At 42.1% G+C, this 12,671-nt stretch overlaps 1 protein-coding gene across 1 annotated transcript in view; it reads left to right on the top strand.

The window, feature by feature from the left end:
- LOC139372585 (sodium/hydrogen exchanger 3-like) overlaps positions 1-8,953 on the top strand; it is a 47,933-nt gene extending 38,980 nt beyond the window's left edge. Inside the window, exons 12-13 of the mRNA XM_071112328.1 lie at positions 8,466-8,586; positions 8,680-8,953. Of these exons, the coding sequence (XP_070968429.1) occupies positions 8,466-8,586; positions 8,680-8,898 (340 nt within the window). The 3' untranslated portion in view covers positions 8,899-8,953. The remainder of the gene's footprint in view (positions 1-8,465; positions 8,587-8,679) is intronic.
- Positions 8,954-12,671: the final 3,718 nt, after the last annotated feature.

Below are 12,671 nucleotides of genomic sequence, written 5' to 3'. Positions count from 1 at the left end.
AGCCGAACAGGTGAAAATGCCTGATGTGTCTAACAGTCTGGGAGCCAGTCTGCTTGGTGAAGAGAGCAAACGGACCCTTGCAGTTGCGAGTCGTCAGTGTAATAAAATCCCTATATTAGGATGGAAATTATGTTGCAGGACAGTTTTATGGAAAACTAGTTACCAACCCGAGGAGATTCTATATGAGCCTAGTGGATCCTTGATTGAACCTTTTAGGATGTGCTCCACACCCACATGAAAAAGACTATAGTATACTATAGTATTCACTGTAGTGTTTTTGCTGACTTTACTGTAGTTTTTCCTGTAGTGTTGCGTACATGACTGTAGTATTTAAAGTTTAGTATAAATACTCTAGTAAAAAAAAATATATACTATAGAAATGAGTAATGTTTTTGCAGACTGTAGTATACTACATCATTTACTGTTGTGTTTTTGCGGACATTACTGTAGTATTTACTATAGTGTTTTTTTTATTATTATATTTTACATAGCAGTGGGGGCTTTCTCCTTGAGGAAAACTACTGGATTGAACTGCTCTTTTCATAACCTGTAGGGAACACAATATATGGTCTATACTTGGCATGTTGGTTTCTCACTTAGGAGTGGCACAAATTGGGATATGGAGAGGGAAATTGGCAAGGTAAATGCAAATAAATACTGTAGCATATACTATAGTAATTACTGCAGTGTTTTGCAGATTATAGTATTTTTGCAAACATTACTGTAGAATTTACAGTACATGAGGAAAGTATTAAGACCCCTCAACTTTTTCCACATTTTGTTGCATTACAGCCTTACACTAAAATTGATTAAATAATCCCCCCCCCCCCCCCTCATCAATCTACACACAATACCCAATTATGACAAAGCAAAAACAGGTTTTTAGAAACCAATCAGAATCCATGCTTCAAGATTGTTTTGATCACGCGAACTAGGATATGTTCCGGGTAGCCTCGGAGATTGACATTGATGTATACACGGACACGGTGGCTGAGCTCATCAGGAAGTGTATAGGCGATGTTGTTCCCAATGTGACTGTTCAAATCTACCTAAACCAGAAACCGTGGATAGATGGCAGAATTCCCGCTAAACTAAAAGCGCGAACCACCTCCACTTCACTGATCCTCAACACAGGGGCCCCACAAGGGTGCGTGCTCATCCCCCTCCTGTACTCCCTGTTCACCCATGACTGCGTGGCCACACACGTCTCCAACTCAATCATCAAGTTTGCAGACGACACAACCATAGTAGGCTGGATTACCAACAATGGCGAGATAGCCTATAGGGAGGAGGTGAGGGCCCTGGCGGAGTGGTGCCACGAAAATTACATCACCCTCAACGTCAACAAAACAAAGGAGCTGATAGTGGACTTCAGGAAAAAGCAGAGGGAGCACGCCCTTATCCACATTGACGGGACCACAGTGAAGGTCGAAAGCTTCAAGTTCCTCGGTGTACGCATCACTGATTATCTGAAATGGTCCACCCACACAGACAGTGTGGTGAAGAAAGCTTAAATAGTGAAAATTTATGAATTTATTTATTTAACCTTTATTCAACCAGGAAGGGCTCATTGAGATTTAAAATCTCTTTTTCAAGAGCGTCCTGGCCAAGATAGGCAGCACCAAGTCATTACAAAAATTACAGACAAACAATGTGAAAAATGACAAGTAATCTACTAAAAACCATAGAATTCACAAGAGTGTAACAAAATCAAAAACAGCAAATTAAAAACATTGACCGGTCAGGGAATCAGTCTCAAGATCATTCATCAGTGATTTAAAAATACCAATCGGGACAAGTTCTTCCAGTTTAAAAGTATTTTGTAAGGCGTTCCAAGACGATGGCGCAGAGTACATAAAAGCCCTTTCACCAAATTCAGTTCGGACGTTTGGAACAGTTAGCAGGATAAAGTCCAGCGAACGAAGAGAGTACCCACCACATTTCTGAACAATAAAAATGCACAAATAAAAAGGTAGTAAACTCAAAATGGCTTTGTAAACTAGAGAACTAGTGACTAGAGAAGGCCAGCCAACCCTGGTATACAAAGTGCAGTGGTGCATAAGGGTTTTGCAGTTTAAAATAAATCTCAAAGTGCCATGGTAAAGGTTGTCAATTGATCTCAAACACTGAGCGGAAGCATTCATATATAAAATATCCCCATAGTCTCGTCTATGAATGCACTGTGTAACAGACACTTGAGAACAAACTTCCTTTACATTTTTGAGGGGGGGGGGGTGGGGGGGGGGGACTATTTGTTGTTCCTTGTAGTGTATCAAAGTTATTCAGTGCGCTTGTAAGGGCTAATAGCATTAAGGCCAAATAAAATGTTTAATTAAATAATTGTTTTATATATTTCTTTGATACTTCAAGGGGTCTTACAATTCCAAATCAAGTAGCAAAATGATCCTAGATCCTTGATTTGTTAAAAGAGTTTGAAATATCCAATAAATTTCGTTCCACTTCAAGATTGTGTCCCACTTGTTGTTGATTCTTCACAAAAAATACAGTTTTATATCTTTATGTTTGAAGCCTGAAATGTGGCAAAAGGTCGCAAAGTTCAAGGGGGCCGAATACTTTCGCAAGGCACTGTATATACTGTATTTTAGTCAATGCAACTCCGATATTGCTCATCCAATAAATAAATACAAAAATATATAGATATATACACTGCTCAAAAAAATAAAGGGAACACTTAAACAACACAATGTAACTCCAAGTCAATCACACTTCTGTGAAATCAAACTGTCCACTTAGGAAGCAACACAACAGCAACAGCAAATGGAATAGACAACAGGTGGAATTTATAGGCAATTAGGCAAGACACCCCCAATAAAGGAGTGGTTCTGCAGGTGATAACCACAGACCACTTCTCAGTTCCTATGCTTCCTGGCTGATGTTTTGGTAACTTTTGAATGATGGTGGTGCTTTCACTCTAGTGGTAGCATGAGACGGAGTCTACAACCCACACAAGAGGCTCGGGTAGTGCAGCTCATCCAAGATGGCCCATCAATGCGAGCTGTGGCAAGAAGGTTTGCTGTGTCTGTCAGCGTAGTGTCCAGAGCATGGAGGCGCTACCTAGGCCAGTACATCAGGAGACGTGGAGGAGGCCGTAGGAGAGCAACAACCCAGCAGCAGGACCGCTACCTCCGTCTTTGTGCAAGGAGGAGCAGGAGGAGCACTGCCAGAGCCCTGCAAAATGACCTCCAGCAGGCCACAAATGTGCATGTGTCTGCTCAAACGGTCAGAACGTTTGGCATTTGCCAGAGAACACCAAGATTGGCAAATTCGCCACTGGCGCCCTGTGCTCTTCACAGATGAAAACAGGTTCACACTGAGCACGTGACAGACGTGACAGAGTCTGGAGACGCCGTGGAGAACATTCTGCTGCCTGCAACATCCTCCAGATGACCGGTTTGGCGGTGGCATTTCTTTGGGGGCCGCACAGCCCTCCATGTGCTCGCCAGAGGTAGCCTGACTGCCATTAGGTACCGAGATGAGATCCTCAGACCCCTTGTGAGACCATATGCTGGTGCGGTTGGCCCTGGGTTCCTCCTAATGCAAGACAATGCTAGACCTCATGTGGCTGGAGTGTGTCAGCAGTTCCTGCAAGAGGAAGGCATTGATGCTATGGACTGGCCCGCCCGTTCCCCAGACCTGAATCCAATTGAGCACATCTGGGACATCATGTCTCGCTCCATCCACTAATGCCACGTTGCACCACAGACTGTCCAGGAGTTGGCAGATGCTTTAGTCCAGGTCTGGGAGGAGATCCCTCAGGAGACCCTCCACCACCTCATCAGGAGCATGCCCAGGTCATACAGGCACGTGGAGGCCACACACACTACTGTGTGGAGGCCACACACACAAGTCATTTTGACTTGTTTTAAGGACATTACATCAAAGTTGGATCAGCCTGTAGTGTGGTTTTCCACTTTAATTTTGATTGTGACTCCAAATCCAGACCTCCATGGGTTGATACATTTGATTTTCATTGATCATTTGTGTGATTTTGTTGTCAGCACATTCAACTATGTAAAGAAAAAAGTATTTAATAAGAATATTTCATTCATTCAGATCTAGGATGTGTTAATTTAGTGTTCCCTTTATTTTTTTGAGCAGTGTATATACACACACACACACACACACATACGCACTTATTTTCTTCAGGGCATCAGCTTTAATATTTATATTTCTTAATTCCATTATTTAACTTTTATATGTGTGTATTGTTGTGAATTGTTAGATATTACTGCACTGTTGGAGCTAGGAACACAAGCATTTCGCTACATCTGCTAAATATGTGTATGTGACCAATAAAAATTGAGCTCAGGTGCATCCTGTTGCCATGGATCATCCTTGAGATGTTTCTAGAACTTGGAGTCCACCTGTGGTATGTTCATTTGATTGGACATGATTTGGAAAGGCAGACACCTGTCTATATAAGGTCCCAAACCAAGCTCGAAAGCATTTTCCGTAGAGCTCCGAGACAGGATTGTGTCGAGGCACAGATCTGGGGAACGGTACCAAAAAATGTTTGCAGCATTGAAGGTCCCCAAGAACACATTGGCCTCCATCATTCTTAAATGAAAAGACGTTTAGAACCACAAACACTCTTCCTAGAGCAGGCCACCCGGCCAAACTGGACAATCGGGGGAGAAGGCCTTTGGTCAGGGAGGTGACCAAGAACCCGACCGAGCTCCAGAGTTCCCCTGTGGAGATGGGAGAACCTTGCGAAAGGACAACGATCTCTGAAGCACTCCACCAATCAGGCCTTTATGGTAGTGGCCAGATAGAAGCCACTCCTCAGTAAAAGGCACATGACAGCCCATTTGGAGTTTGCCAAAAGGAACCCAAAGGACTCAAATGAGAAACAAGATTCTCTGGTCTGATGAAGCCAAGATTGAACTCTTTGGCTTGAATGCCAAGCGTCACATCTGGAAGAAACCTGGCACCATCCCTACAGTGAAGCATGGTGGTGGCAGCATCATTGGTAGCAGCATCATTGTCATTCTGAGGTATTTTGTTTAGATTGATGAGGGGAAAAAAATAATTTAAGAATAAAGCTGTAACGTAACAAAATGTGGAAAAAGTCAAGTGTTCTGAATACGTTCCGAATGCACTGTATGTATATCTGTCTCTCAGCTCATACAGTAATGTAAGGGAGTGTGTACACTTATTACCATGAAATTATTAAATGGTATTATTCAGCAAGAAACTATAAAATAGTTACAATTACATCTACAGTTAACTTATAATTTGAAGGTGATTCAGTTCTCAAAATGACAAGGCAATGCATTCTTGGAGACAGTAAATATCATACAAAAACAAAGAAGACTTATTTAGTAATAACCAAGGTGAAGTAATGGCTGGCTATACAGGAGGAATGAATCATGGAGATTGTAAGGGCAAAATGATGTACTAATACAGGCTACAGAATCAGTCACAAACAGGTAATGGGGATTAGAGGGACTATATTCAAACCGTTATTCTTGATATTTCAGAACGAATCAAGGCAGGGCTTATTGGACAGAGGCCTGTGTCCCACCTAGCTATTTTAAGATGAATGTGTATATACTGTCTGGAACGAATGGTCTTCAGAGAACTCTCCAAACAAAGTATTTCAGAAGTCCAGTACTTATCCACAGTCATTTTTAATCTTCATCGGGTCCCAGCTGATTCGCTCTCTGGCACTTTGGTTCAAACCTGCCACGCTTGTTGCTGATAGGAGAAGCTTTGATGTAGACTACAGGTGTGAGATGAGCAAAAGAGGGGAAGGACGACTCCTGCTGGGAGATTTCTGTGGGTGGTCCCCCTCTTCCTTTGTTCTCTGGCCACTGAATAGAGGTCCTTGTGTATTCTCATTTTGGTTTATGTCTGGAGTGGATGTGTTAATTCGAATCTCCTCTACACTAACAACCCGGCTTCCGGCTTATGGGCTTCTCCCATAAACAGCATAGAAGACAGCACTGCAACACAAACCATTGTTTTACATGGCTGTGTTTTACTTTAGCAAGCAGTAAAACATTTACAGAACAAGAAACAAAAAGTTAGCTTACCAAACGTAAGATGAACTGCCACAACAAAAGCCCACGGGTAGTGATGGGATGATTGAGCTCTGGCATTCCAATGCAATTTTCAAATCACTACTGATTTGACACAACTTGCCAATGCTTGTATCAAAGTAACAATACCACGTGAAGACGTTTGACACCTCAGATGTCACATTACCATCTGACAGGTGTTGAACGAGTAACCGAGCGCACCGACCTCTGCTGGAACCTCTTCGTTTTAATCTAGAGGGTGTAGAACCACATGGCAGAGGAATCTATCTTGAAATTGTAGCACACTAGTATCGAATCTTAAGTTTTTTTATTTCTCAAACATTGATTGTAAATTAAACAGCTCTAGTAGTTGTTATTGGTAATTATCAAATGATTGATCCAACGGTTTTTTTTATATTTAAAAGTGACTTAAACGTTTAATTCAAACCCAAAGCAAAGTTGATAAGGTCATGTGACCTTTTCAACGTACAAAGCTTTACTTGATCCCGCTGTGACTTCCCAAAAATGTACCTCTGCTGGACACGACATGGGTTGTTATAGACAGTCTAGATATTCTCCCCTACATCTTACCTGACAGGTGGGTCAGCCTGTAGAGCACTGGCTACATTGAAACACTGGCTACATTGAATTTCTAACTTTTAATTGACGAGTTTAATAACATCCTAAATCATGCAATGGAGCCACCGTATTTTGTAAATGTAATTTTTTTTTTTACTATGTTGCTCATCGATGGTATAGTCGCAGATAGTTTCAAAGTAACGTTACCAGGTGATCAATGACGTCTGAAGTTTTGTTTGATCACATGCTTTTTTAAACCGGATTTTGCAAAAATGCGAGATCCCACAGATTTTGCCAGTGCTTTCTTCGATGCCAAGTTGCTTTCAAACCCCGACCTCTACTGGACACATTTACCAATTTAGTTAGATTGTTTATCATCACTGCCCACGGGTATGGACAAGGAGTGTGCACCCTCCCTTGTCAGCCGCGGCAGAACCACAAGTTCGCTAGTCAAGAGTTCTGTCTCGCTAACTTATTCTCAGATCTCACCTTGTCTTACACCAGCCACTAGGTGCCTGCCACTGTCTACAACTTACACCTAGCCTAACAGAGGGCAAGGTGGAGGAATTACAACATTGCTTACCTACCTGAATATTGCTTACCTACCTGTGCTTACACCTGTCGAATCAATTCAGATTTCCACAAATGCTTAGGGTTTAGGTGTTGATTTGGAATTGGGCCTGACTCTACAAAGTTTTTGACTTTGTACAATATGTAGGTCAGGGCCCGGTTTCCCATTAGCAATGGAACTTAGGCTTATGAGTGTTTTAAAGTGTTTTAAAGAAGCGTCTTTCCTACAACGGCCGATGATATAACATACATGAACCAAAACACTACGCAGAGAAAACCTTTGTTAAATTGTGTCGTTGAGGCATGTGTCAATACTGAAAGGATCGAAAGAAAGGCAGTGCTGCGCTCGGATCAGCTTTATCCAGTCAAATCATACCGTAACATTATAATTATTCCACAATATTGATGACGGGATCAGCTCCTAGAAAGATATCATCTATGGCTGCAATTATTGAGGTGGCTTATTCTAATGCTTACACTAATATAATGCACTAAATTAAGACTTGGCACATAATTGTGCATGGAATATATTGAGGCTAAAATTATAAACCTATTTTAGCAAAATAAATAGAACTCAGTTGAATGAACAATTTATTTCAATATTGAATTACATAGGCCTATGTAACCTATATTGTAGGCTATTTATCTTTTAATGCATTCATCTCGGTTTCCATTTGAAGAGTCTTTTCATCCTTCACTTGTTTGTAACAATTGCAACAACATTGGCAACTTTGTATTTGTATTCAACTTCGTTGTGAAGTTATTGCTGTCACAGAGAGACAGATAAACGTCTTGATTCAATAGCGGAGATCTTCTGTGTATAAAGTGGCGTGGTATGGAAACAGCACATTTAACAGCGCACTAAATTGTTCCACGAGTGGTCTGAGGCAGTCAGTAAATAACAAGCATTTACATTTTTTGGTCATTTAGCAGATGCTCTTATCCAGAGCGACATACAGGAGCAATTAGGGTTAAGTGCCTTGCTCAAGGGCACATCGACCGATTTTTCACCCAGTTGGCTTGGGGTTTCGAAACAGTGACCTTTCGGTTACTGGCCGAATACTCTTAACCACTAGGCTACCTGCCAAGTGCAACATTAATAACGATGGTTTTGGAAAACAGCTCAGAGATTTAATGGTGCTCCTACGAGGGTTCTAACGATGAACTTAGCCTTAAGATGCTTTTGGGAAACCGTGCTTAAATAGGTTTTCAGAGACTGCCGTCCAGTGGCCAGCAAATTACCAACAGTGAACGTTTATGTTTCTTCCCTTCTAGATGGAACAGTATGCCCTCTGTCTGCCTGGACATGCATGAGCAGGACCTGAAGATGAGGGAGTCAGAGGACTTTAATGCACACCATCTACTGCAGCAGCACTTGTACAGAGGCAAGAAACAGGTATTGCTTAGTCAAAGACAATTAGACCCCCCCCAAAAAATCTAAAAAGCAATCTGTTTTTTACCCTCTTCCTCTCATTCCTTTACCTAACAGCACAGACACAGGTGCAGTCGGAAGCACCTCGAAGTCAACAAGGACAAGAATGAGGTGCAAGAGATCTTCCAGAGAACCATGAGGAGCCGTCTAGAGTCCTTCAAGTCAGCCAAAATAGGTGTCACTCCACCCAAGAAGATAACCAATCATCTAAAGAAAGACCAGCCACAAAAGGTCAGGGATGACCACACTTATTCTCCTTCCCCCTTGTCTTCATAACCTCTTGGAGGCAATGTGATAATATGTACAGTATGTTGTGTATTTCATTTTTAGATGCCACATGGAAAATCCACGGATAACAGTAAAAGCCATGCTTATGGGGATGAAGGTACTTCTCTGCTTTTTTCTTTTCACTTCTCTTTTGCATTATATAAGAGGCTTGGGGGAAGGGGTGTTCTTGAATGGTGGTGTTTTTTCCTAGATTTTCTTGGGGTACCTATTCAAAATCAACTACAGTGCCCTCAGAAAGTATTCATAGCCCTTAACTTGTTCCACATTTTGTTTTATTACTGCCAAGTGTCTTCACTGACATTTTCAACCTCTCCCTGACCGAGTCTGTAATATCTACATGTTTCAAGCAGACCACCATAGTCCCTGTGCCCAAGAAAGCGAGGGGTGACCCGCCTAAATGACAAACGTCCATAGCACTCACATCGGTAGCCATGAAGTGCTTTGAAAGGCTGGTCATGGCTCACAACACCATCATCCCGGAAACACTAGACCCGCTCCAATTCACATACCGCCCCAACAGATCCACAGATGATGCAATTTCAATCGCACTCCACACTGCCCTTTCCCACCTGGACAAAAGGATCACCTATGTTCATTGACGATAGCTCAGCATTCAACACCATAGTACTCACTAAGCTAAGGACCCTGGGACAAAACACCCGCCTCTGTAACTGGATCCTGGACTTCCTGACAACAACACATCTGACTCACTGATCCTCAACACTGTGGCCTGTCAGGGGTGCATGCTTAGTCCCCTCCTGTACTCCCTGTTCACCCACAACTGGGTGGCCAAGCAGTGCCAGGACAACAATTTCTCCATCAACGTGAGCAAGACAAAGAAGCTGATCGTGGACTAGAGGAAAAGGAGGGCTGAACACGCTCCCATTCACATCAACAGGGCTGTAGTGGATCAGGTTGAGAGCTTCAAGTTCCTTGGTGTCCAAATCACCAATAAACTATCATGGTCCAAACACACCAAGACAGTCGTGAAGAGGGCACAACAACACCTTTTCCCCCTCAGGAGACTGAAAAGAGTTGGCATGGGTCCTCAGATCCTCAACAAGTTATACAGCTGCACCGGTCGAGAGAAACCTGAACGGTTGCATCACTGCCTGGAATGGCAACTGCTTGGTATCCGACCGTAAGGCGCTAGAGAGGGTAGTGCGTGAGGCCCAGTACATCACTGGGGCCAAGCTTCCTGCCATACAGGACCTACAGTTGAAGTCGGATGTTTACATACACCTTAGTCAAGTACATTTAAACTCAGTTTTAAACTATTCCTGACATTTAATCCTAGTAAACATTCCCTGTCTTAGGTCAGTTAGGATCACCACTTTATTTTAAGAATGTGAAATGTCAGAATAATAGTAGAGAGAATTATTTATTTCAGGTTTTATATCATTCCCAGTGGGTCAGAAGTTTACATACACTCAATTAGTATTTGGTAGAATTGCCTTTAAATTGTTTAACTTGGGTCAAACGTTTTGGGTAGCCTTCCACAAGCTTCCCACAATAAGTTGGGTGAATTTTCGGCCCATTCTTCTTGACAGAGATGGTGTAACTGAGTCAGGTTTGTAGGCCTCCTTATTTGCACACGCCTTTTCAGTTCTGGCCACAAATTTTCTTGAATGGAGGTCAGCGCTTTGTGATGGCCACATCAATACCTTGACTTTAACTTCCTGACTAATGTCTTGAGATGTTGCTTCAATATATCTACATAATTGTCCTACCTCATGATGTCATCTATTTTGTGAAGTGCAGCAAAGCACCCCCACAACATGGTGCTGCCAGACTCCAAACATAACGATGGTCATTATGGCCAAACAGTTCTATTTTTGTTTCATCAGACCAGAGGACATTTCTCCAAAAGTATGATTTTTGTGCAGTTGCAAACCGTTTTTATGGCGGTTTTGGAGCAGTGGCTTCTTCCTTGCTGAGCGGCCTTTCAGGTTATGTCGATATTTTACTCTGGATATAGATACTTTTGTACCCGTTTCCTCCAGCATCTTCACAAGGTCCTTTGCTGTTGTTCTGGGATTGATTTGCAGTTGTCGCACCAAAGTGCGTTCATTTCTAGGAGACAGAAAGTATCTCCATCCTGAGTGGAATGACGGCTGTGTGGTCTCTTGGTGTTTATACTTGCATACTTTTGTTTGTACAGATGAACATGGTACCTTCAGGCATTTGGAAATTGCTCCCAAGGATGAATCAGACTTGTGGAGGTCTCCAATTCCTTTTCTGAGGTCTTGGCTGATTTCTTTAGATTTTCCCATGATGTCAAGCAAAGAGGCACTGAGTTTGAAGGTAGGCCTTGAAAAATATCCACAGGTACACCTCCAATTTACTCAAATTATGTCAATTAGCCTATCAGAAGCTTCTACAGCCATGACATAATATTCTGGAATTTTCCAAGCTGTTTAAAGGCACAGTCAACTTAGTGTATGTAATATTGACCCACAGGAATTGTGACACAGTAAAGTATAAATTAAATATTCTGTCTGCAAACAATTGTTGGAAAAATTCCTTGTGTCATGCACAAAGTAAAATGTCCTAACCGACTAGCCAAAACGATAGTTTGTTAACAATACATTTGTGGAGTGGTTGAAAAACTAGTTTTAAATGACATCCAAACTAGTGTATGTAAACTTTCGACTTCAACTGTAGGTATTAGGCGGTGTCACAGGAACGCCCCAAAAATTGTCAAAGACTCCAGTCACCCAAGTCATAGACTGTTCTCTCTACTACCACACGGCAAGTGGTAACCAAGCGCCAAGTGTACAGTCATGGCCAAAAGTTTTGAGAATGACACAAATATATTAATTTTCACAAAGTCTGCTGCTTCAGTATCTTTAGATATTTTTGTCAGATGTTACTATGGAATACTGAAGTATAATTACAAGCATTTCAAAAGTGTCAAAGGCTTTTATTGACAGTTACGTGAAGTTGATGCAGAGTCAATATTTGTAGTGTTGACCCGTCTTTTTCAAGACCTCTGCAATCTGCCCTGGCATGCTGTCAATTAACTTCTGGGCCACATCCTGACTGATGGCAGCCCATTCTTCCATAATCAATGCTTGGAGTTTGTCAGAATTTGTGGGGTTTTATTTGTCCACCCGCCTCTTGAGGATTGACCACAAGTTCTCAATGGGATTAAGGTCTGGGGAGTTTCCTGGCCAAAATATTGATGTTTTGTTCCCCGAGCCACGGTTGACAGAGGAAGAACAATGATTCCGACCACCACCCTCCCTTTGAAGCTTCCAGTCTGTTATTCGAACTCAATCAACATGCCAGAGTGATCTCCAGCCTTGTCCTCGTCAACACTCACACCTGTGTTAACGAGAGAATCACTGACATGTCAGCTGGTCCTTTTGTGGCAGGGCTGAAATGCAGTGGAAATGTTTTTGGGAATTCAGTTCATTTTCATGGCAAAGAGGGACTTTGCAATTAATTGCAATTCATCTGATCACTCTTCATAACATTCTGGAGTATATGCAAATTGTCATCATACAAACTGAGGCAGCTTCTATCCCCAAGCCAGAAGACTACTGAACAATTAATCAAATGGCCACCCAGACTATTTACATTGACACCCCCCCACCCAATCTTATTTTTACACTACTGTTACTCGCTGTTTATTATCTATGCATGGTCACTTTACCCCTACCTACATGTAGAGATTACCTCGACTAACCTGTACCCCCGCACGTTGACTCGGTACCATACCCCATGTATATAACCTTGTTTTTTTTACTTTAGTTTAT

This window comes from Oncorhynchus clarkii, chromosome 18 (assembly GCF_045791955.1).
Source record: "Oncorhynchus clarkii lewisi isolate Uvic-CL-2024 chromosome 18, UVic_Ocla_1.0, whole genome shotgun sequence".
Classification (NCBI taxonomy): Eukaryota; Metazoa; Chordata; class Actinopteri; order Salmoniformes; family Salmonidae; genus Oncorhynchus; species Oncorhynchus clarkii.
This window is presented reverse-complemented; position numbering and strand designations above follow the sequence as displayed.